Below are 26158 nucleotides of genomic sequence, written 5' to 3'. Positions count from 1 at the left end.
AGAATGGATTCCCATTTCAGGGCAAAATCTGTAGTAAAGACAAAGGGTCAAAATGGCACAACAACGTTTATTTCAGCCTTCGAACAGCACAAAGAAGTGATGGCTTCTGATGCCAAATCATACACGAGTTATTAGAGAACAAAACATTAACATAAAGAAAATCATCAACAACAAAAAGAAGTGCTTCACATGTCACGCCATGCTGTGCATTGCAAGCAGGCAAAAACTTCCCACATGCTTCCAACTGCAGGACCCAGGCAGAGCCAGCATCCCAGAAGGTGCATTCCCACCTGGGACTGTACCCCAAGTCACTACAAAGCCCACTGTTTCACTCAGATTTCTGCAACCTGATCTTAAAACGTAGCTAGGATTTGGGAGTGGTACAATAAAAACAATCTCAAAACAGAACAAAGTATGGCAAGAAAGTAAACAAGGTTTCCATAAGGCATCAGGAGATGCTGCTGGCTGGCTTAAGGAAATGCCAGGCTGTTTTTTCTCAGCAAATCCAAAACCTCAGAAGCTTAACCAACAGGTTGAGTCAAAGCATTCAGAGACAGTCCTGATCTCCTGTTTTTATTTACACATTTTTTTTGTTTTTGGTAAATGTTTCATATAAAACATAAAATCAAGTTCTATTTTTATAAAAAAACTGAATATTTTAATAGTAAAAATATATATTTAAATTTCTTTTTTTAAAAAGTCATATAGCAATACTTCATAAGACTGGATTTGATCACCGCCCCCTACCCACCCACGGGCCAGCTGTCCACTCTGGCACGGGGAACAGCTACATTAAGGTACATTAAGGCAAAGGCTCCTGGAGAGGCAGGTCCACAGTGCCTGGGCTGGAGAGTCAAGGTGAGCACCCTGCTCCTTGCAGGGTCAGAAGGGCTTCTCCCTCACATTCACTGAGCCGTCCTGCATCCCAAAGTAGACTCTCTCTGCCATGTTGATGAACAGGCCGGTGTCCACCACACCTGCAAAATGAAGAATAGGAGCAGTAAGGTCCAGCTTCTCAAGATAAGATGAGCATACAGGGTTCCTGGGAGTAAACATCATAAACAGCACTAGACAAAAAAAAAAAAAAAAAAAAAAAAAAAAAAAACACCTAAAGCCTTGCTCTCTCACACAGCAAGTGAAAGAAGCTAGGGTTATCTTTGTTCCTTCCCGGTACCTCTTCCTTCTATTACACCATGGCTTGCTCTGTGCACCCAAATGTGCCAGCTTCATCCCACCTTGAAGCCTCTGCTCATGCTGCTCCCTTGCCTGACTGGTCATCCTTAACAGAGTCAAGGTTGGCTGCTCCTCTTCATCCTCCCATGTGTCTTCTACAGAGACCCTCCAAGATGATGCTATGTAGACCCCACTCCTCCCAGGTATTTTCAACCACACTGTCAGTCCTGAAGTCTTCCTCAGTGTAGGAGATAGTCACAAACCACACACCTGACAAAGGAGTCACATCAGAAGACAATCCCTCAAGTTACTAAGTAAAAGACTTAGACAAGTACTTCTTTTAAAAAAAAGCAGTCCCCAATAGCCAGTGTTTATTTAAAAATGCATTCAAGCCTTTGGGGGAGGGGTTGTGGAGTAAGGGGCACACTCATCCTTTGCTGGTGGGAATGCAAACTTGTGCAACCACTTTGGAAATCAGTGTGGCGATTTCTCAGGAAATTCAGGATCAACCTACCCCAAGACCTAGTAATACCACTCTTGGGATATACCCAAGAGATGCCCTATCATATGACAAAAGCATTTGTTCAACTATGTTCATAGCAGCATTATTTGTAATAGCCAGAACCTGGAAACAACCTAGATGCCCTTCAATGGAAGAATGGATGAAGAAAGTGTGGAATATATACATATTAGAGTACTACTCAGCGGTAAAAAACAATGACATCGTGAATTTTGCATGCAAATAGATGGAAATAGAAAACACTATCCTGAGTGAGGTATCCCAGACCCAAAAAGATGAACATGGGATGTACTCACTCATAATTGGTTTCTAGCCATAAATAAAGGACATTGAGTCTATAATTTGTGATCCTAAAGAAGCTAAATAAGAAGGTGAACCCCAAGAAAAACATATAGTCATCCGCCTGGAGAGGAGAAGTAGACAAGATTGCCGGGCAAAAACTGCGAACTTGGGGATGGGGTGGGATGGGGGTAAGGGGAAATGGGGTAAGAAAAGTGAGAAGGGGAGGATGGGGGGAGCTTGGGGGAATGGGATGGTTGAGATAAAGGAAGGGTGGATATGGGAGCAGGGAAGTATATATCCTAACTAAGGGAGCCATCTTAGGGTTGGCAAGAGACTTGACTCTAGAGGGGCTCACAGGTGTCCAGGGAGATGTCCCCAGCTAGGTCCTTGGGCAGCTGAGGAGAGAGAGCCTGAAATGGCCCGATCCTATAGCCATACTGATGAATATCTTGCATACCACCATAGAACCTTCATCTGGCGACGGATGGAGATAGAGACAGAGAGCCACATTGGAGCACCAGACTGAGCTCCCAAGGTCCAAATGAGGAGCAGAAGGAGGAAGAACATGAGCAAGGAAGTCAGGACCGCGAGGGATGCACCCACCCACTGTGACAGTGGGGCTGATCTATTGGAAGCTCACCAAGGCCAGGTGGACTGGGACTGAATAAGCATGGAATAAAACCGGACTCTCTGAACATGGCAGACAATGAGGGTTGGATGAGAAGCCAAGGACAATGGCACTAGGTTTTGATCCTACTGCATTAACTGGCTTTGTGGGAGCCTAGCCTGTTTAAATGCTCACCTTCCTGGACCTAGATGGAGGGGGTAGGACCTTGGACTTCCCACAGGGCAGGGAATCCAGACTGCTCTTCGGACTGGAGAGGGAGAGGAGTGGGGAGAGGGGGAGAGGAGTGGGAGGCGGGGAGGAGGCGGAAATTTTTTCAACAAAAAAATTTTTTAAAAGTCCATTTTGCTGTCAAAAGATAACACTTTGACAGCAAATGTCAAAAGCAAAAATAAAATAAAATAAAATAAAAAGGCATTCAGGCTCACTAGTGACAGGGCATGAAAGACTACTCAATCACATGACAGGGGGCCAGAATGTGAAGGCACAGACTGCACTGCTGAGAATTGCTGGCCATCGTCCAGCTCCAGCTTCAGTGAGAAACCTGACTCAAAGGAAGACAGGATACACAACATCATCCTCCGGCTTCTGCACAAGAGCATATATGTGGGTGTACATGCATGTGCTCGTGCATGTGTATACATGCACACACACACATGCAGAGTGGCATGAATATATCAACATGTGCATTTGCACATGCACACTGACAGAGGAATAGTACTCAGCAATGAGAATTAACTAACTATATACGGCCTTCATCAAAAATGTTTATAAACACACATATCCTACAGTGAGATAACACTGGCCAACTATCAAAGAAAAGAGTAATGAACCTAGTGTAGGGAAACAGGGACTCTTAATGTGGGGAGCAATTTAATGTCATTTTGTAAAATGAGACTAATTAATTCTTTGATCTGGTTCTTCCATGCTAGCACAAGGCTGGAAATGCAAATGACCACTAGCAGGGATCTAGTTAAGTAAACCATGCTACATGGCCACAAAATTGGAATATCACCTTTTTTGTGAATTAATATGTAAGAAGCTAAGATGAGAGAGGGCAAAACACAACTTGAGCAGGGTAGGCCATTACTTGTGTTAAAGGGGGGATACAGGGGAGTCTCTACTTGTGTTTTATGAACGATCATGGCGGAATGGACCATACAGTTCTTTCAGTAACGCTGGCTGTCTCCAGACAGGGTAACTAGCTGCCTGAAAAAGAAGGGGGTTGGGCACTTGCCACTGTTTACTGATAAATTTGTTTGGAGACTTTTTTTTTGCTTTGTTTTTGTTTTTTGTTTGTTTGTTTCGAGACAGGGTCTCTCTGTGTGGTTGTAGAGCCTGTCCTGGAACTTGCTCTGTACACTTGGCTGGCCTCGAACTCACAAAGACCCGCCTACCTCTGCCTCCCACGTGCTGGGATTAAAGGTGTGAGCCACCATCACCCGGCTATTCATAATTTTGAACCAGGTAATTCCCAAAGGATAAGTAAAATTAAAACATCCATGGATAGCCTCAATACACAAGCACAATGAAGCTGAGTGACTGAAGCCTGCACAACTGGAACTTTCTGAAAACAAACACAGCAGTGTTCCACACTCATTCTGATCAAATCACTGTAGCACAGCAGAGCAGCTCCAAACCCACTTCACAGGCTATAGACAAAGGTCACGGCAGCAGTCTATGGCATGATTCTGAAGCCGTGACCCAATAAAGTGCTGGGACTGACCAATTCCCTTACCCCAAACAAAATCAAAGAAAGGGAAAGCATGCTGAATGTGGGCAGAGGACAAACCCAATGAAACACACAGAGGGACTGCGTTCTGAGTGTCTCACTTGTGCAAATGCACTGGGAATACGCAGGAAAGCTTGCCCTGTTCCTCTTCCCTGGATATTTCCAACAACAAATGTAATAGGCCGAAAGGAAGAGAAAAGGAGAGCCAGTGATAAACCATGGATGGACCTGTGGTAACATGCCATCTTCCTCACTTAAGTTGTAACTCTGAAGTCTAAGGACATAGATTCTTCATGCTTGGTAAAGGGCAACATGGACAAAACTTCCTCACATACAACACTCTAAAGTCGCAGAAGCCAAGAAAGGCCTGAGGAAGAGCAAGAGTGCCCCCTAGTGGGCACAGGAGGAACCCAACTTCCCAGTCCACCCTGGGTCAATCTGCAATACCAGTGGCAAGTGCACTCTGCCTACCTGCATTGCACATCATCTTCCTCCTGCCGTCTGGGTCTTTAAGAGAGGTAACACTAAGCAACACAGTAATTCATCTGTTTTACTTAATAAAAGAGGAAAAGACTGTCAGAAGACTAAAGACTGACGGGGGCTGGACCTGGAAGAAGTAGCTGCCTTATTACACAGCATATAGTCACAGGTCTCATTCCCAACTAGCACAAATAACTTAGAATATAGGGGGGGAAAAAAAGAAAGAAGGGGGAAGTGACAATGGTGGCATAGTACACGCCTTTAATCCCAACACTCAGGAGGCAGAAGCAGGCGGATCTCTGAGTTTGGGGTCAGTCTGATCTACAGAGTGACTGTCAGGACAGCCAGGGCTACAGAGAGAAACCGTGTCTCAGGTGGGGGAGAGGAAGGAAAAGGAAAAAGGAGAATGTCAGTGAAAATGTGGGAATTGTGACAAGGCCTCAGGTAGCCCAGGCTGGCCGTGTCCCCACATGGGCACTAATGTAGCAGGTAATTAATGATGACAATAGAGTATCCTTCCTCTCTAGGGACTTAGTCATCCAGCATCATTTTAGGTGGTGATCTAACTCATTTAATCTTCACAATAACCCTATGGGATAGGTACTAATATTGACCCTTTTACAGAGGAGAAACTGAGGCACACAGTTGTTACCTAGAAGCTCCAAGCTCACTGCTAAACTATGTGTGGGTTAGAATCTTTATCCAGGAGCCACTCAGTCACTACACTCTGACAAACTGATGTTATCTACCTCACTACCCAGACATGATTTAGACTGCTCCTCGGCACTGCAAGAATGACACCTTTCAACTCACCTCCTCCCTAAATCCCCTCCTACAAGCTCTGACCTTCCAGATTTCTTAAGCTTGGACTCCAATTTATCTCTCTCCAGCTCACCCAATCTTCACTCAGGTAGGTCCTCGACTCCGCATGAAGTCTGTGCTTACATCAAACGGCTTCACTTTAGCAGGGCACTTGGCTGAGTGAGCATTCAAGTTCGGGGTCTAAGGGCTGGAGAGATGGCTCAGTGCTCAAGAGAGCATACTGCTCTTGTAGAGGACCCAAGTTTAATTCCCAGCACCCACATCATGTCAGAAGGCTCACAACTACCTCTAACTCCAGCTCCAGGACAGCAAACGCCCTCTTCTGGCTTCTATGGGCACCTGCATCAGATTGTGCATACTCACATACAGACACACAAAAATAACATAAATCTTAAAAGTTTAAGGTCAAGAGGCAGACAGCCTAGGACTCCCATCTTGATGCCATAGCTTAGAACACTAAGCGGTGTCTAGATAATATGACACTAACACCCAGATCAACACCACTTCTATGAAACAGCCCCACACCTTTTAAAGAAATCTCTATGAACTAAACTTTAGCTGTTTCTCCAGCAGAATCTGCACTTTCAGCATCTGAGGCACAGCTTCACACAGCCTTCCCCAGGTTTACGTCAGATCTAATCTAGGACCAATTCCATGCATTATACAGTCATAGCACCTTTCCTATGATTTGTAACCAGTGAATGTGGGTGAACTGAGTCACTTCTCCCTAAAAAAAGGTTAGAGACACTGCGGTCAAACTCCTGAAAGCAGGGGCGGGCAGGATCTCTGATGCTGACCTTATTTCAAAGCAAGAACCCTCTGACTTGCCATCAGCTCCATGGCTATCCCAATTCAAACAGACTACAAACTACATATGCATCAGTACTATTACAAAAGCCAAGGGGAAGGAGGTGATTCAAGTGGAAAACCCCAGACATGGTATAAGGTGAGCTCTTTGAAAGGAAGTCCTAAAAAGCACATGTCCACCATGCCTTCTGTGGCCAGAAGAGTGAGTAGCTATGAAAGCACAGGTGACTATGTCCAATGAATGCCACTCAGGTTACCTGGAGTCATTTTGATAGCTGTGTTCACTTCACTCCATTTGTGTACCCGGTCAAACTTCCAGTCCAGGATAAAATTCCCATTATCTGTCACCACAGGCCCCTAGAAGATAATTTTCCACAATAACCAAGGATGTAAATACAGGTAGGCAAAGTACAGAGGACGACCAGACAGGTGTCCTAACTGAGGGACTCTGATTCTGCCTTGTATTCCTAGAGGGTGGTGATGTAAAGCAGCAGTGAGAGTGCGCTTTAGAGTCCTGGAGACTTCAGTCTTAATGCCACACAGGTAGATAATTAAGAGGAGCCATTGGCTTCTCTGAACCTTACTTCAAGTGGCAAAAAGGGAGACGGAGATGCAAACAGGAAGGGTTCAACGGAGTGAAGTTTTCAACTTACAGAGTGAAAACCTCCAACAGAATGACGCCAACATCACTACATCTCAAAGTTTAGTATAAGCACCACCAATAACAAAATAAGGCTGTACCAACTTCACACATCAGTGTCTCACTAAAAGGGGCAGCCAAGCAGTGGAGGCACACGCCTTTAATCCCAGCACTTGGGAGACACAGGTAGATGGATCTCTTGAGTTCAAGGCCAGCCTGGTCTACAGAGCTAGTTCCAGGACAACCAGGGTTACAGAGAAATCCTATCTCAAAAAGGAAAGAAAGGAAAGGGAGGAAGGGAGGGAGGGAGGGAGGGAGGGAGGGAGGGAGGGAGGGAGGGAGGGAGGGAGGGAGGGAGGGAGGGAGGGAGGGAGGGAAAAAAAAAAAAAAGCTGGGATAGTCAAATAGGTGAGGAGGCTGATGAATCCAGAATTTCTCAACACCACTGTACACTAGAAAATAGGATTGTTTAGCAACATAAATGTTCACAAGCATAAGCACAGGCAAGAAAGTAAGACTCCTCTGCAGCCTGGAGTGGAGCCCAGTTAAAACTATACAAAGGTAACCCAGGTGTGGTGATTTATGTCCACAATCCCAGCACTTGGTTAAGTAGAGTCAGGAGGATCAGAAGTTCAAAGTCAAACCTAACTTCATAGCCAGATCAAAGAAGCCTGGACATAGATATGAACCCCTCTTCAAACAAACAGAAATTCGAAGAGAGGGGGCTAAAGCCCCTGGGAAGACATCTTATAACCAGCTCCTGGAGCTCCTTTTGAAGAAGTCAAGAAAGCATGCTAGGGCAGTTAATAATCATTCACTTTTCTCTATCTCCCAAAGTGTTCTCATAGCTACATACACTTCAATTTGGGATCATTACTTTTGGTTGCTTATTTAAATACAAAAGAAAAAATTCTTTGCAACCCACAACTAGAAGCTGAAGAGAAACATCTCCACTGGGGGTGCCATGTGTACTCCTCCCCCCAAGAAAGTCTACTTCCGGCTTCATTTAGCCTAGGAGAATGCAGGGGGTGCAGCTCAGCAGTAGAGTACTTGCCTAGTATTTCAGAAAGCCCTGGGCCCAATTCCTAACATTGCAACAGAAGGGGTGGGGGGGCGCTGCTGCCTTGTGCGTAAGCTCCTGGAAAGATCAGCATCTTCCCCCAGCCTTCTGCAGGAGCATTAACCAACTGGAACTTCAATGGCTGTGGAGTCTAGACTGTCAATCATCCAGAGGCAGATTATCTTGGGCCATCTACACCTTTTGAAAGGTAAACCCTTTGAAAATGTAGACACACCCATAGCTCCCACCAACCAAAAGGCTAAAATAAGAATGCTACCAGAGCCGGGCTGGTAGCGGCCCATGTCTTTAATCTCAGCACTCAGGAAGCAGAAGGAAGAGGATCTCTGTGAGAATTTTGAGGCCAGTCTGGTCTATAGAATAAGTTCCAGGACAGCCAGGGCTACACAGAGAAACCCTGTCTCAAAAAATAAAATAAAACAAAACAAAACAACAACAAAAAAAGAATGCTCCAAGATAGCACTAAAGCCCAGAGCTAGGATAAGATTTCACATTTTTCTGTGACCTGCCTACCTACTGTTTCCAATGTATTTGAAAAGTGTCATTTGTGGCTTTCTTTGTTTTGTCTCTGTACAAACTTAAAAGCCGTTACCTCACTGGACTGCAGAATTTGGGATAACCTAAATCTGTACCCCACACCACAGTTACTCATATTTGGCTCTAAAGTAAACTGCCTCTTATGCTCTTGGAGATGGGAGCTGTACTCTTACAGGGACAGTCTTGAAGGAGGAGAGAAAGAAGAAAGTATCACACAGGGAGCCTGGAAAGCCTTCTGCCCCTCAGAACTTCCAAAAGACAGTGATTAGAGGCTGCTCATTGGACAGTTCAAACCAAGTATCCCCCAGGAACATCAGGGAGAACCACACCCCCTTCTATATGGGGTGGAGCGGGTAAGGGGTGAATGTATACACCCCTACACACACACACCCCAAAGGTTTCAGAGGCCTAACTACCACAGAAAGGACGATGAGCAGCACACTGAGCCAGCATGCTCGGAAACCTCCCTGGCCACTTACTGCCTTGTTGACAGCCATTCGGAGTTCCACCTCGCCCCCAAACTTGTGAGTCACAGCTCGGCTCACTGGGACATAAGCCATTGGGATGACTTCAATAGGGATCCCCTTGTGCCACCGATCTCCAAGGTTCTTTGAATCTTTCCTGGAAAGAACATCAATCAAATTAAGTAAGTTCAACGTATAACCAAATTCAGGCAAGAGGCTCTCTAGACAGCTGGAGGGGCGGGACCAGGAACAGTACAGGGGGCTTCAGAAGTACGGGCTGCTTTTCACTAAAGAGAAACTTGAATAATGAATGTGGCAAAAATGTTAAAATCTGCTCTGCTGGCTCCTTGACTGACCTAGGTTTTCCTTGCAGTTATGGTATTTGAGTACACATGCAGGTATCTCTTCTAACGTGCTCAGCACAAGTGGCTCCTCTCAGGCCAAGACTGAGCACAGCAAGTCACGTGTGGCAAAGCCTGAGCCCAGGATGAAGCAGGATGTGATGAGTCACTGCCCATGACAGGCCTGTCCTGCTTCCTGAGGTTCCCTCTGAGAACCTAGTGAGTGACACATGCAGATGAGCTCTGCCTACAGAGTGACACTGTTTCCTCCTTGTCCCCAAACATCAAGTCTCAGTTCCATGCAAGAATGCTGTGATAATTAGCAGGAGTCACTGCCTGGAATCCTGGAGAGCAGGCAGTCCTTCCTAAATTCCTCCACAAGCTTCCTTCCCTGTGCATGCACGAGACCTAGGAACCCACAAGCCTTCTCAGCTGGAGTGCAGAACACTGGAACAGTACCTGAAATCAGCGATCACAATGAAGCGACTGGCATAACCAGCCACAATCTTCTCCTGGGTCAGGCAGCCTCTGACAGGGAAAAGAAGAAAGTGGAGGTTATAGTGACATCATCTTAATTTGGGCACTAGGGTCAGACACAGAAATCCAAATGTACTCAATCCTGACACTTAAAGAGAAAAACTCCATTTTTAAAGAATCACCTTCAATCCTACAGTGCTACTTTCTAGTAAATGGAATACAGAAATATCAGCATGTGTCTGGTAGAAACCTACAAGTAGACAATGGTTCCATTCAGGCCAAGCACATCCCCTCTGAGAGACATCTGAGAAGCACTGTGTTAGGGAGACGTCTCTGAACACGTCCTGAGAAGACACCCAGTTTGGAACACCTGCCCTGTGGGTTATGTGGCAGCACAAGGCCCAGACAGTCGTCTGGCCTATCCCTACTGCTCCCTAGCTCAACTACCTCACACCTGCCACCAGGATTGCATAAGACATAACAACTCATGAATACCATGCCATTCTAATGTTACCAAATAAAGGAAGAGTACCCCCAACTGATCACAGACGTCACAGTTTTAACACAAAGCCACAGGCCTAAGAGTCTAACCCAAGAATGTGCTGTGTGTGTACACAGAACCCAGCAAGATAAACCATCTCACTGGAAGGCCCAGATTACCTGTCTGCAGATAAACACTAATGATCAGAAATGCCAGGCTGGCTCAGAGGCAGATGGTATCAGTGTGCTGACAGGAAGATAAACTCACGTGTATCTGGACAACCGTTTACTCTGTACTCCATTTTGCTTGCTAAGGATTGATTAGCTGACAGTCTCTTTAGCAACCAAGTCCTACAACACTCACCCACCACCCTTGATGAGATTGAGCTCAGCATCCACTTCATCAGCACCATCGATGGCAAGGTCAATCTGTGAGGGAGGAAGGAGCCTCTTGAGCTGAGCTGTGCCAAACCTGATCAAGCAGTAACGGCTCTTCAGGTTTTCAGCAGCTCTTTTAGCTAGGCCGGTATGTCCACTCAGCTACCCAAGAGATTAAAGGTGTTTTGCAGGCGTCACAAGAGGAAGGAGCTGAGAGCCTGAGACATACACTGCCCAGCTCTTACCCACTACATTGTTTCCTCTGCTCTCCATGAACAAAGTACAATTGTTAGCATGCATTCCCAAAGAAATTAAAATAACTCTGGGAGTGACAAGTAAGGACAAAACATTTAAGACACTGTACTTTGAAGCCTTCCAAATGATCATATGCAGAAATACAGCTGCTGGACCCTGTCAAATCCCCACCACATGCCTGTCCCTCTATGCTCAAATCACTCCAGAAAGTCTGGGCAACACCCACCCACATGTGCTACATACCCATGGTTATTATCTTCCCCTCCAAAGATCTTCTCTTGGCCCTGCGATGGAGCCTCTGCAGCTAAGCACAAACCTAGCCTCCTGAAGAGTACAAACTACAATTCTGTGTCTGCCACCTAAGCAAATGACATACCCTTTCCACATTCATCCCTGGGATTAAACAGCAGTGCTGCTCACTCTCCATAGCCTCAATCTCTTCTGGGGCCTACCCTTGAATTTAAGAGCCTTTTCCACAAATATTAACTTCTATTTTCAAATGGCCACAGCTGCCTCAGATATGACTTCTTTCCTCTGCTTAGGTGTGAGCTATGCAGGCTGGCTCGCTTATGAGAAGAAACTCTCGGGAAAGCATGGACAAGCCCAGGGGCTGTCCACATCCCCTTTACTATGCCTGTACTGAGCCCTAGAGGTTAAATCTAAGGGAAGCTAACCTGTACTATGCGCACACTGGAAATTAACTACCATTTTGCTTGTGATTTTGGTCAGAATTGACACTCAAGGTACTAGAACAAAAGTGAATGCAATTTAACTAATGTTTTCTGGGCCTGCCACGATATCTGGAGCACATGAACAACTAGAAGCCACAAAAAACGGACAAAAAGACACAGTCTTCTGTCAGTAAATCTCTCTCTTACCTCTGGGTGTTGATCCAGGTCACTGAGGGTTAAGCCATACTGCAAAATAAGCTGCCTGGCCTGGGGAGGACGGGAAAAGCAGCCATAGTTATTTACTGTGAAAACGTGGCAAGGGTCTGCAGGGTTCTTCTCGTGTTTCAGACTTTAAAGACTGACCTAGGCTCTCTCTTATCTCAAACGCACCTCCCAACAGACGGGAGAGCTGCCCCACAAAGAGCAATGCTGACTGCTACTTCATTCCAGTAACTGGAACCATGCAGCACAGAGGAGAGTTTCAAGGGTGAGCTGAGAGCTTTCCCTCCCTGATTTGAGAAACAATGTCGGGGGCTCCTAAAACTTCTAACAACACATCTGGGAGGCTGAGATACACAGCCAATTCAAACCTAGCCTGGGCTAAAATGATGCCCTGTCTCAAAAGACCAAGCACTGGGTGGGAATGGAGCGCAGTGGTGCGGCATTTTCCTGGCATGCCAAAGGCCAGAGGTTAGGTCCCTAGCATGGGAGGGGTGGGGAGCTAAAATAAGACCCAAACGCACAAAATATAAGTCCAGGGGACTGAGGCAGGAGGACTTAAAAATGGAAAGTCAGGATCCCAAGGAACTAGGCAGATCCTCTTCTAGAGCTTCCCTTCTCATCCCACCAATACCCAAGTCACTCTCTGCCTGGAAACCACACAGAGAAGCAGATCCTTGGGGCAGACACAGCTTTCCTCCATCCTGTGGGCCCCTCAGACTCCATCCTCCCTTCCTCACTGCGGGGAGGGGGGTTGTAACTTTACGGTCAGCAGGGAAATGACCTGGGTGACGTAAGGATAAAACTCGGTTCAGCACAACTGGTTCAAACTCTCAGAGTCTGACACCAGGTCATTTATTTTAGCCATATTTAAACACAGCACCATTTTGGGGAAAAAAAGTTTTCTGTTAACAATTAACTCAGTCCTGTGAGTATAACAGAATGTAAGACATGTTCACATTGAAATTCTTTACAAAGTACATCTGACTTCTTTCATAAAGATGGGACTGTTGACTCCGACAGTGCCCAGGATTTAGGGTCTAGGGAGAACGGTGAGATAAACATAATGCCTGTGGGCGTCAGGATTGGCCTCCGCCCTATGATAACATACAAGACATGGCCCTAAGACATCACAGAAGTCACCTAGGCTGTTGTAAGGTACAAGTGACACCACTCATAAGGATGGATTTTATGGCCTAGAAGCAATGCTCAAGATTTAGGTGGAAAGCATCCTGGACAAGTAAAACATAAACTCTGGGGGATGCGAATAAGGCTGGCTCTACAGATAGCAAAGGATCAGCAAGTTGTAAACCACACTCTTTCCCAGCTTTCTGGAAGAGCAGGTAAGCCTCTCTCTTCTTCCTTTGAAGAGATAAGCTGGCAAGTTTAACTTTTGCTGGCTTCTCCGGTGCTTATCTGTGTGCCCTCTACACAACCCCATTCCCATCCTGCATGTCCGCTCCTAATACCTTTAAACAAGTTCCACGTGGACCCCCAAGGCCACATCTGGCAGAGACTCAGAAGCACTCCCTACCAGGCAACCCACAGCCACCCACACTTCTAAGATCCAGAGAAGGAAACAGGAACCAAGGAACAGAAAACTCACTCAACAAAGACAAGACCAGATATCAACACCTAGATACAATATACAATCATCCCAAACTCAAATACCTAGGCACCAGAGTAAAAACACAGTAACAGCCAGGACAGCATGTCTCCCCTAGAGCCCAGCAACACTACTACAGTAGTAGACCCTGAGAAATGCAGTACGGATGAAGCACAAGACAAAGACTTCAAAATGGCTATTATAAATATGATTAGGGGCCTTAAAGAGGATATGAATAAATAATTCGATAAACTCTGTGAAAACACAAACTGTGGAATAAAATAAAATAGTTCAAGATATGAAAGCAGAAACAGAATCAATAAAGAAAACCCAAACTGAAAGAAAACTAGAAACAAAAAAAATTAGAAACTTGAACAGGAACCTCAGAGGTAAGCCTACTAACAGGTTCGAGAGCAATTCAAACAGAACTATATCCCCTAGTGAAATGGAAGCAGGAAGAGACTTATATCCCCCAGTGAAATGGAAGCAGGAACAGACCTACATCTCCCAGTGAAATGGAAGCAGGAACAGACCTATATCCCCCAGTGAAATGGAAGCAGAAACAGACCTATATTCCCTGGTAAAATAGAAGCAGGAACAGACCTATATCCCTAGGGAAATAAAAGCAAGAACAGACCTATATCCCCTAGCGAAAGAAAAGCAGTAATTAAGTCTCTGACGCAAAAAAAAAAGCCCAAGGTTAGACTATTTTAGAAGAGAATTCTACCAGTCTTTCAAAGGAGAATGAATATCAATAATCAATACTTTTCAAGTTATTCTACAAAACAGAAACTGAGGGAACATTGTCCTGTTCATTCTACAAGGCCAGTTATCCTGATGACCAAACAACATAAAGACCCAACAAAGAAAGAGAATTCAGATTGATTCCCCTTGTGAACATAATGCAAAAACTCAATAAAATATTTGCAAACCAAATCCAAGAACACATAAAGATCATCCACCTTGACCAACTAGGCTTCATCCCAGAGATATAATGTATACAAATCAATAAATATAATCCATCACATGAACAGAATGAAAGACAAAAACAACATGGTCATCATTAGACGCAGAAAAGGCCTTTGACAAAATCCAACATTCCTTCATAATAAAAGTCCTGAAGAGACTAGGGATACAAGGGACATACCTCAACATAATCCAGACCCAAATAGACAAATATGGCTTATATTCACTTATATGTAGATGCTAGTTGTTAAGTCTCTGATAAGCAGACTATAAGCCATATAGAGTTTAGGCATAGAGTAAGAGACTGGGGGTGGATTAGATCACCGTAGGAAGGGGAAATACAATAGTTATGGACGGACTGGGGCATGGGAGCTGGAACAGGAGGATCAAATGGAGAGTGGGGGGAGAACAAAGAAAACTAAGGGTTTCCAATTTCTTTGAGCAGCTACCAATGTTCCCAGCTCTCCCGCCTGCACACAGCCACTGAGGGAATACTCAACTTCTTTTTTCATAAATCCATTTGTAAAGCAATTCTCTGGGGGACCCCAACTGAAACAGCCATTGGTAGGCAATGGCAAATTCTTAACAAAATTCTGTAAAAACCACATGAAAACCGACAGCCAAATCCCCTTCAGCGCCACCATTTTCCCCACTAGCTCTGGCTGTTGTGTAATCAAAGAGCACACTATACTTGCATTACTCTAACTTCACAAATTCAGAGTACAGACACACAGTAAGTAGCCTCTGCATACTCCACAGTGCCTAAGTCCTGAGGAAATATTCTTGAAGTTATGAACACATAAAATTAAACCAGGTGGCAGAGGCAGGAAGATCTGAGTTCGAGGCCAGCCTGCTCTACAGTGAGTTTCAGGCCAGTCAAGGTTATAATGAGACCCTGTCTCAAAAAAATTACACCACCCAAGAGCAGTGCTTGGTCAGCCCCTCTTCTGAGCCCACGAAAACAACCCTGATGACAACACAAAGCCACGAGTCCACCTTCTCAGGGACCCAGAGACCTGGAAGCAGCAGTGAAGACACAGAAGGGGACACCGGAAATGACGTACCTGGAAGGACGTAGGGATGCAGATGAGGTCCAGATTCTCTTGCTTCACTCTCTCAGCTGTGGAGACAAGAGTCACACTAGTAGGGTTCCGTTCCCCACACTTGATTGTCCTTGTCACATGTGCACTTCTCAAATCTAACCCAAGGGGAAAGGCCTATCTCCCAATGACAGCTGCCTCTGTGTTCCCATCTTTGATGAAAAAGCTAGTGACCTCACTTCACACCTTCTTAGGGACACTAGGGAGTCTGAGACACAAGCACTGACTATGGAAAAAGCCATTTCAATGGTACTGCTGCTAAGTGTCTACAGTTTGCTAACTGCTGTGTATACTTAAGCCCTTTAAGTGCTGGCAGCACAGGAGAATTCTCACTATCACCCCTACTTTACACACGAGGAAATTGAGTAACTGAGAAGTAACAAGTGGCTGGAATATGGTCCTTGGTGGTCTTTCTTTCCATTTCCTTTTGGGGGGGGGAATAGTAGGGTTGGGTGGGGGTTTTCAAGACAGGGTTTCTATGTGAGCCTGGCTGTCTTGGAACTCTGTAGACCAGGCTGGCCTTGAACTCAGAGATCCACCTGCCTCCACCTGTCCCTGTTTCCCCAATACTAAGATTAAAAGTGTGGTTGGCAGCCTACTTTTCAATCTGAACTACAATCCTACATTGTCTTTTCAGGAAAACATCAGAACTTCACTCTGCATTTAGTAAGATATAAGGATCTCTAGCCCCCAGAGGATGATTAAAGGTTGGGAGAGGTACCTATTAATTTTAAATTTATTTATTCATTTTAAACTTTCAGGAAATCTTTATTTTAATGAGTCTTGAAAAAATAAAAAAAAAAAAGCTTTGTTCTTAAAATACCAAATCTTTTAAACAAGTCTGTCTCTTGGGAGGTTTAGATATCACTCCTGTAAACCCACAGCAATGTCTGTGTCACTCACCAGGTTAAGGTAGATATGTACTGGTCACTAAGACCCCATCAGCCATCACCTTTATAACACAGCAATGTCTGTGTCCCTCACAGGGTTAAGGGAGATATGTACTCGTCACTAAGACCCCATCAGCCACCACCTTTATAATACAGCCAATTCTCGATCACAACAGGAACCTGGGGTTTACCTCCTAGGCCCTGAACCTTGGCACCTGCCAAAGATGGGCATTTGGGTAAGCCTCTCCCAGGCTTTGTTTTGACCAACAAAGAGCAGGGCAGTAGAACCTGTTGAGCAGCCATGAGAGCTGATAATGTCTGAGTCTTTCCTAAACACAGACAAGATCCAATCCGAATGAAGTCAGTACCTACAAAAACCAGCCACCAGCTGCAGGAACCTCCTCCTTGCTAGGGTCATAGACTGGACACTCTGGCCTCAATCTGTTTGCCTGAAAAACACACAGGCTTCAGAGGAAACCTGAGATCACATACAGGAACCCTGATGGGTGTGCACCATCAAATTCTGCTAGGGCCTCACCTAAGTCAATTCCTCCCCGCTAGGCTAAACGCAGCAAACATAGGCAGGGCTCCCCCAAAGTCAGCTGAAGAGGGCCAAGAATCCCTCTTTCTTAAGAACAGAAATACTCAGCTAACCTCAGGGGAACAGCCCGCTCTTCCCAGCTCTGCAAGGCTGGGTGGGAGCTAAGGCAAATGCCAAACCTTTACCCATTCCCTCCCCTTCCTCCACCTCCTACCCCCATGAACACACAAGAAACATACCTATTCGCTGCACAGCATGGACAATTGTAGAACCACTTCCAATTCCCAGCACTTGGTTATTCTGTCAAAAAGAGGGAAGGAAAAACAAAATTCATTACAGTCATTTTACTCCTTGGCCTAGACTTACACAGCACTGAAATCATCATGAACAGCAGTTCACGAGCACAGGTGCATTTTGGGTACTATGCCTAACGTACAGATGTGTAGCCACTGAACCTCGAAGCTGTGCTCTATATGCTGTTATCCAATGGACAAAGCCCTCCTCTTTCCTTTCTGACACTAATACCATCCCCATTCACCATTCCTCCCTACACAGCCCAGATGAAAAAACTGGCTCAAATACTGACACCACACAGCAACTCTACATTAACTGAAGCTGGCCTCACAGAAATGGCCTACAAATAATAGTGATTAAAGATCCCTACCCAATCCAAGGAGGAGATGAGAAAGGGAGGGAGGGAAAGAAAAGGAAGAAGGGATGGGGGAAAACAGCCTGGGTAAGGGTGGAAAGCTGGGCTTTCTGACTGCCTTTTCACACAAGCTCTAGTGTCTTAGAAGGCAGGATGACCGTCTTCACACAGAAATCTCAAGAACACATCCTGCCTACCATTCAGAGCTCTGCTAAAGTCAGTAAAAGAAGGAAGAATAGGAAGTCACTTCAAAAGTAAATCTTCCTTCTGTCCAGCTAACACCAAGGCCCTCCTCTGCACGGGGAGAGAATGGAAGTCCAGGAAGTCTTCGGTGCAGAGCATTTCTCCAGCCAGAATCCACTGCAAGGACTAACATGTCAGGCCCAGCCTCGCCCCACAAATGCAGACGTGATGGTGAAAAGACAGGGGAGGATCTTACTCAGCCTAACTACACTGAGAAGACATCTTCAGGCCCTGATGTGAGCTTTGATTCTGCATAGGGGAGGGAGAAGACAAGATGAACACATTATTCAGCAACGTTGGTCAAATTCCCATCGGTTTGATCACTGTCTCGGTTAAGATTCTACAAGATGAAGGAAACAGCCATGAGTGACAGCTCCTACTTGAGGGTGACTTCATCACAGAGTGATCTACCTCACTTCCATCATCCTGAATCACAGGTCTAGGAAAACGACTGGAGTCTTTCTTCCAGGTGCTTGAGGGTCTGAAATAGCACACTGTAAGAGCTGATTCCTTACAGCACACTGTAAGAGCTGATTCCTTACAGCACACTGTAAGAGCTGATTCCTTACAGCACACTGTAAGAGCTGATTCCTTACAGCACACTGTAAGAGCTGATTCTTTACAGCACACTGTAAGCTGCTTCGTTACCTTTAACTGTGAAGCGGGATGAGGCAGACAGCACTGGTTTTCAGACCGACACTCCGTGAATGATTAACACGCCCATGTGCATAATTAAGCAGGTGTTTAACTCCAAGCAAAGGGTCAGATACAGATGGAGGCAGAAGATGGTGGGCTTTTATCCTGCTTTTAGTTACCTTGTGTGCCCCTAGCAAGAAGTAGTCTCTTTAGTATCTGCTCTGCCTACCAAATACAAAGGAAACAGTAAGTCTGCCATCCTGAGAGAGAGAAGATACCTATGATCAGATGGTGGAACCACAAAGAAAACAAAACAGGGACACTAACTATCAACACAAACATGAAGGTTGGTTCATAAGCAACTTCCTAAGAATGCCCTCCTTCAGACTACGGCAAAACCAACCACAGCAGCAGCACTGAATACCGCCTACAACAGTGGTTCTCAACCTGTAGATGGAGACCCTTTCAGGGTGTCAAAGGGGGTCGAAAGGGTAATCACATATCAGATATTAACATTATAGTACAAAACAGTAGCAAAATTACAGCTATGAAATAGCAATGAAAATAATTCTATGGTTGGGGATCACAACATAACTGTCTTAAGGGGTTGCCACATTAGGTTGGCTGAGAACCACTCACCTACAAGACCTACATTGCCTTCCACCAAGAAGCAATACCACCAGGGTGGTGGCACTCACCTTTAATCCCAGCACTCAGGAGGCAGAGGCAGGCAGATCTCTGTGAGTCTGAGGTCAGTCTGGCCTACAAAGTGAGTTCCAGGACAGACAGGGCTGTTTCAATAAAAAACAAGAAGCAGTACCGAAAGAACCTGCATATCTTAACATAAAGCCAAGTTTCACAATGATCCCTATGACCTAGAGACCCACTAGCCCACGCCACAGATTCATGCAACACTACAAGAAAAAAACTGAAGACTCTGAAGTAGGCCTAAGATTACTAGATCCCATCAACAGAATTCTGACATCTGCCTGTACTATTCGATCCGACAAGATGTGTGCGATTTGAGATGCTGACTTCAACCTGTAGAAAACTGTGAGCAAATCTTATCCGTAAAACTCAATTCACTGTTCCATGAGATGCAACTGGTTATTATCCTATAATTATTATACAATAAGCTCTAGCCTTTAAAAATTCATTTCATTTTATTCATGTAGCATTAACTTAATAAGCTGAATAAAATATTGACCTAAGAACAGTTAATATCCCTATCAACCCTATCAGCCACACACAGCCTCACTTCAAGCAGTTCAAGGAGTCCGACTGCTGGAAGAGCGCTGCATCTCAAATTTCTTAGAGTGGGGCAACAAGTAGCAGTTCACTTGGCAAGGGAAAGGCCGTTGTGAAACTTCCCCCTAGGAAGAAACCAATGGCTGCAGCTAAAACGTCTAACCCACAGTACAAAAGCCACAGCAATGTGCAGGGCAGGCCCACAGCCGCACAGTCACACAGCCTCACAGCCCCGTGCCCCATTTGGTCCTTCTAAAGTTAGACTGTATCTAAAGCTAAAGGACAGAAAATGACCAACAAGTACAAAGAATTTAGCAAAACAAAACAAATCCTAATGGCAAGCACACACTTAACACACTAAAAATGTTTCTAGCTGGGCCTCTCCTATCTATATAAGACTTTATCCATCATTGTCTGTGGCAGAATTTTTAGATTATTGCATAAAGAAGTTCACAAGCCAAAGGTAAAAGCACCTCAAGTGGTAACACTGTACAAGCCATGGGTTTCTCAATAAGGGCCGGGGCAAACACTACTGCCACCAGGAAATCCTCACTTAAGCTTCAGGAAGACACAGGCACTTAACCAAGGAAGTTGAGGCAGTCATTCTTGGCCAATCCAGTCTCCGTCAGAAACTGGGCTGAGTTCTTGCCTGCTCACCTGGTAGCTGAGTTGTCTCCACATGCCAGATGCTTGTGACAGTATCATTGCAGACAAACTTCTAGCCACCTTCACTAGCTTACCATGATCATCAGCAACCCCTGGGACAGTACAGTGAGGATCTCCTGAGGTTTCTCTGAATCCCTGTAGAGACTCCTGATGCTTACAGGAAGCAGGCCATCGCCTTTTCTTGCACCAGCGAAGGGTGAGAAGAGCGGAGGTTCTGGATATAAGACACATAACAGGATTCCTTTTCCTGGGTGGAAACAGCCTGCAAAAGGCGGCTGCAGGAGGAGGGGTGAGCACTAGAAGTAAGGGGAACTCAATTTCTGTGGGTTGTTTGCTAATTTATTGAGAGATGGCTGCCCTGGAACTACATAGACCAGGCTGGTCTCAAACTCAGAGATCTGCCTGTCTCTGCCTCTCAAGTGCTGAGATTAAAGGTGTGTACCACCACACCCAGCATTTCTGTTTCTAATCTAATAAAAACCCAAATTAACATAAATCCCAAACTCATTAAATATACCGAGAGGCTTAGCCCACCAGAGTCAATCGTATAGATTCCACCTGCCAGGATACCTTCACAAGAGTTGTGCACCTAATAAAGTCATCAGCTGTCCCTACAAACCCAAAAATGCAAGGGGCTCGTACAAGTAAAGGGACTTAAGAACACAAAACATTTAAAACAGCTAAATATGGAGACTAGAGAGATGGCTTAGTGCTTAAGAGCACTGGCTGCTCTTCCAGAGGACCTGAGTTCAATTCCCAGCACCCATATGGCAGCTCACAGTTGTCTGTAAACTCTAGTCCCAGGGAATCTGACATCCTCACAGACATAGAGGCAGGCAAAACACCAATGAACATAAAATAAAGGTAATCATTTTTTAAAAACAGCTAAATATGTAAAGTATTCAAATAAGGGTGAACATCTCCATTTCTTAAAACCTAGGTAAACTTGACCTGACCTTCACTTTTGACCTGGCACGGAGAATCTGATTACCAGACTCCACATTAGCTAGTATTGCTCCCAACAGTCAAGCAGCACACAGATGAACCTAGTACATCAGACAGCCTCTATTCTAGAAGATGAATTACAGGTCCTGCCACCTAGAAATAAAATGATAGACCCAGCAGGAGTCAGTGCCCTAGCCAAAACCAACTAGAAGTGGCCAAAGGCTACCTGCAAACTGGCCCAACAGCTGACAGTCTTCTAATGGGCAATGTTAAGCAACGTCCAATGGGGTGATCTCAAGACTGGCTCCGGTGGGCTAAGCTTCAGAGGCTATTTAATGAGTCTGGAACATTGTGTTAGTAAAACAGGCTACTACTAGATTAAAAACACAGACATCGCAAGGTGTGGTAGCACACGCCTTTAATCCCAACACTTGAGAGGCAGTAGCAGGCAGACATCTGTGAGTTTGAGTCCAGCCTGGTCTACACAGTGAATTCCAGAGCAACAAGGCTATTTAGTGAAACTGTCTCAAAAAACAGACAAACAAAATAGTAATATTACTAATACTAAAACTGTCTGGCCACTAATTTCCTCGGGCTAAGGCAGTCTCAAAACAAAGCCCAGGCCTCACAAAGAGCAAAGGATGAAGCAATAGGCCATAAGTCAGCACAGACATATACTGTAATCCATCCGGGATAACTACATTTTTAGAGTCAGGCAGGTCTGATCCTGGTGACAAAGATTCAAGTAAGAATTCTGAGTTCTCCACCTACCCTGAAGTAGAAACAGTCCGGAGATTGGGGGGACTGGAAACCCCAAACTCAGAGAGCCTAGGAAAGGGGCCACCATAACCCACAACCGCCACTATCAATGTTCACACTATACATTCTGAGCATTGCCTAAGCAGCTCTCACCGGGCCCAACACTGAATGTGTAGATAACGATAACTCTCCTCCCAGAGCTCACAGTGAGTTAGGCAAGAGAAACGCAGAAGACTAGAACATAGGTCACATAAAGTGTCTGAGAGTCATAAGCAACTGAAGGAAGCTGAGTGTGGTGCCACATACTTATAATGCCAGCACTGGGAGGCAGAATCAGGATTGGCTGTGCAGTGGTGCACACCTTTAATCCCAGCACTCAAGGCCAGCATGGTCCACACAGCAGTTCCTGGACAGCTGCTAACCAGCTACATAGTAGGAGGGGAGATTTCAAAGCCAGCCTGAGTCTCCAAATAGGAAGAGGAAATTGTTCTCTCCTGGTGTTCTCGGAAAGCCAACGGAAACTGGAAGTAGTAAAGTTCTTTAAATCAAACCCTCCAGGACAAACAACCCTATTTTAACAGATCGCCCCAAAACCCAATAGAGATCTCCCAAGGATTCCCTGGTAACTTCTTTGAATACAGCTAGAATATATATAATCCAGTCTCTGGGAGCTCTAACGTGAGATAAAGGCTTGCAGATTTTAATTTAATCAAATACATAACTACAAAGCAAAGGCCAAGGAGACATACACCACTAAACATTAACAGGTTAACTTAGATAATGGGTTCTCCTAAGGTATAGATTTCATTTACCAATCTATTAAGTCACATCATGAAGGTATTTTGAAATTTCACTTTACTGTCCCAGTTTTACGAGCCAAATCACACAGTCTACATTCATACTCACACCCTTACACCCTCTTAATTCAAGTAGAAAATCCTTTGCTAACGAGGGGAGCAAAAGGCTACACCAGAACAGAAGCGCGTAGGAGCCCCGCCTGCAAGAGTGGTGTAGCTGTCCTTCTGAACAACAGGCGGAGCCAGAGGTTATCAGACCCGGTCCCACCCGCTCAGGCCGCCCTCATTCTTGGCAGGATGATAGAAAAAGCTCTAAGAACATCATCTTTGCAAAGTAACTTTGTGCAGCACAACACTAACGTGGGGGGGGGGGCGGAATCTTCCTTTATGGAGAATGTATTCTGCTAACCCTATCTAAGAAGTAGAAAACGAAGACCAGGACACTCCACCACGGGGCAGCAGAAATGATACAATTAAGACAACCTGCTACGGGACAGCAAACCCACCTACACTAAGAGTTCACTCAGCGCCACACCTGCCACTTAACCAGCAAGCGGGGTCACAACCTTACTGTTAAACGTCTACACCCCACCTAAAGGGCAGCACCTCCAGGTGTCGAGTCCACCCGGCCCTGTCAACAGCAAGGCTTAACAGGACAAAGAATTGTAAAGACTGCTCTCAAGCTCCCAAGCAGGAGGAGCTGACGAGCTTGTTTGGAGTAAAATTTCAAAACTCTTTGCAAACCAGTTCTCCAGTGGCTTCCCGGTGAGGGAGAAGTGAAGAGCTCGAAGCAGCCTCGGGGCTCACCATTTTCAATGGGCTGATTAGGAGGCAGGCATTAACAACCCGACAGAGTCTCAACAGGGCAATGCCAGGCTATACACTCAGTTCCAGACGGACAGGGAACCTTTGGAAGAAAGGCTCTGTTGGGGGGAAGAGTTGACACCCACCGATTCGACGTCTAAAAGGCCTTTCAGGGGCTGGAAAGAGCAGCCTGAATTAGGATACAAGGCTCACCCTCTCCCCTCTCTCGCAGCTTTCGCCCTTTCAGGCGTCAGGCGCACCCTGGCAGTGCCCCGGGCGCGCAGCACGAAGCCATCACGCCGCCACAAGCTGCCCACCTTCACATGGTTCTCCACCGCCGTGTGGCTCGCCAGTTTCTTAGCCTCCTCGGCCTTGGACATCGTGGAGGGGGCTGGGCCGCCCGCGCTCGAGCCTCCCTTGTTGCCGCGGGTCTCCGACTGTGCACGCCCCGGCAGTTGCACGTGGGAACCCGAGAGGCCCCAGTTGTTCCCGCCCCCGCCCGAGGCCGCGCCCCCGGCCCGCCCGGGCAGTGGGGCCAGGACCCGCCCGTAGAGGGTGCTGAAGGGCCCGGGGCGCTGCATCCCGCCACCTCGCTCCAGCCTCTGCGGCCGCCCCGCCCCCAGCTCCTCCGGAAATCAGCTCGGTGGCGCAACCTGGTCCGCTCGTATTGCTGAGCGCGTGCTGCTGGGAAATGTAGTTCTTAGGCGTCGGCGGCCTCAAACTCTGCCGCAATATGAACTACAAGCCCCACAATGCCCATGACCTGGATTGCAAATCACCCGCCTTGACGCCCGCCTTTCCGTCCGGAAGGTCGGGACAGCTGCTCTCTAGAAAGCCAGCAATTCCCTGCCCTGGGGTTAAGTGTTTACATCTTTAGGTGAACTCCAAGAAAAAGACAACCTGTTAAAAACCTGACCTTATTTTCCCCAGAAAATGCTGTATTATGGGCAAGTCAAGTGGTTCTAACAACACAATGATCTTTTTTTTAAATCTTTTAATTGCATTTTATTGTTTAAGATGTACTTGTGTGCATGAGCGCACGCTTGTGAAGGTCAGAGGACGACTTGCAGAAGTCCGTTACTGACAACCTGGGTAGTGGGGATTGAACACCTATGTCAGTACTTTACTGGCTGAGCCACCTCACGTCACAGCCTTAAAGGTGTCTGCTCTCTCGATTCAATCCTTGAGACACACAGTTGAGACTCCCAGGCCTTCTGAAGTCTGTGCTAGACCTTCACAAACTCAAGATCACAAATTCAGTCAGTACTCCTGCCTTGGACGTTGTTCTGCTGTTGGGATGGGATGGCATGGTGTCTGGATGGAGACTGCCCGCGCACGCACAAGACAGTGTGCCCTCTGGAGGCCCTGCAATTCTTGGTGACTTGTAATTTTAAAACTAAAAGCTTTGGGCCTCCGTCTTGGCCTTTAGTTTGCTGCTTTGTGAGGGGTGGGGAATTATTATTAGCCACCAGAAACTGGTGCTGACTAAGCTTTACTGGACACCTGGAAGTTCTTGATCTCATTCCCCAGCCTCATAAGCCTGAACGCACTGTGTAGCCCAGGCTGGGATGGAATTTAGAGCATTCTCCTGAGTTTGGATTGCAACGCGCCATCGAATAGGGGTGTTGTTGTTGTTGTTGTTTGGTTTGTTTGTTTGTTTCTTTTTGAGACAAGGTCTCTCCACGTGGCCCTGTGTTCTGGAACTATTTGGATTACTCTGGCCTTGAATTCACAGAATCAGCCGGGTGGTGGTGGCGCACGCCTTTAATCCCAGCACTTGGGAGGCAGAGGCAGGTGAATCTCTGTGAGTTCGAGACCAGCCTGGTCTACAAGAGCTAGTTCCAGGACAGGCTACAAAACCACAGTGAAACCCTGTCTCGAAAAACCAAAAAAAAAAAAAAAAAAAAAAGAATTCACAGAATCAGCCTGCCTTTATCTCCCCAGTGCTGGGATTAAATGTGTGTCCCACCACACCCCCAAGAGCTAGAATTTTCCAAGAATGCCTAGTAAAAAAGACAAGTTGCAACACCTTTTTGCAACTTTTACAGCCTGAGTTTTATCTTATCAGACTGTAATCCTTCCCAACGCACACCGGAGCCACTCACTATCTCCTTTACCAAAGGGCAAAGTTCCTCAGTCACCATTAGAAATTTAATTTCAGGGGGCTGGAGAAATGGCTCAGTGGTTAAGAGCATTGCCTGCTCTTCCAAAGGTCATGAGTTCAATTCCCGGCAACCACATGGTGGCTCACAACCATCTGTAATGAGGTCTGGTGCCCTCTTCTGGTCTGAAAACACACACAGACAGAATATTGTATACATAATAAA

The 26158-nt window shown here is 45.9% G+C and overlaps 1 protein-coding gene across 1 annotated transcript; it reads right to left on the bottom strand.

The window, feature by feature from the left end:
* Window positions 1–47: 47 nt before the first annotated feature.
* Window positions 48–24432, bottom strand: Rpia (ribose 5-phosphate isomerase A). Its single transcript, XM_057775451.1, has 9 exons — window positions 24149–24432; window positions 17324–17384; window positions 15618–15673; window positions 11970–12029; window positions 10823–10887; window positions 9961–10029; window positions 9176–9317; window positions 6699–6798; window positions 48–977 (listed from the first exon to the last, which is right to left on the bottom strand). Exons 1-9 carry the CDS (start codon window positions 24410–24412, stop codon window positions 883–885), a joined length of 912 nt encoding a protein of 303 aa, XP_057631434.1. The 5' UTR covers window positions 24413–24432; the 3' UTR covers window positions 48–882.
* Between the last annotated feature and the right edge of the window lie 1726 nt (window positions 24433–26158).

Source organism: Chionomys nivalis, chromosome 1 (assembly GCF_950005125.1).
Source record: "Chionomys nivalis chromosome 1, mChiNiv1.1, whole genome shotgun sequence".
Classification (NCBI taxonomy): Eukaryota; Metazoa; Chordata; class Mammalia; order Rodentia; family Cricetidae; genus Chionomys; species Chionomys nivalis.
This window is presented reverse-complemented; position numbering and strand designations above follow the sequence as displayed.

Bases quoted from the DNA above. Each gene is read 5' to 3' on its own strand.
- Rpia (XM_057775451.1), bottom strand. From the start codon at position 24,412: ATGCAGCGCCCCGGGCCCTTCAGCACCCTCTACGGGCGGGTCCTGGCC. The intron at 17,385-24,148 runs GTGGGCAGCTTG...TCTTTTTGACAG, and splicing joins CGGTGGAGAACCATGTGAAG to AATAACCAAGTGCTGGGAAT. The intron at 10,030-10,822 runs GTGAGTGTTGTA...TTTCCCTGTCAG, and splicing joins AATCTCATCAAGGGTGGTGG to AGGCTGCCTGACCCAGGAGA.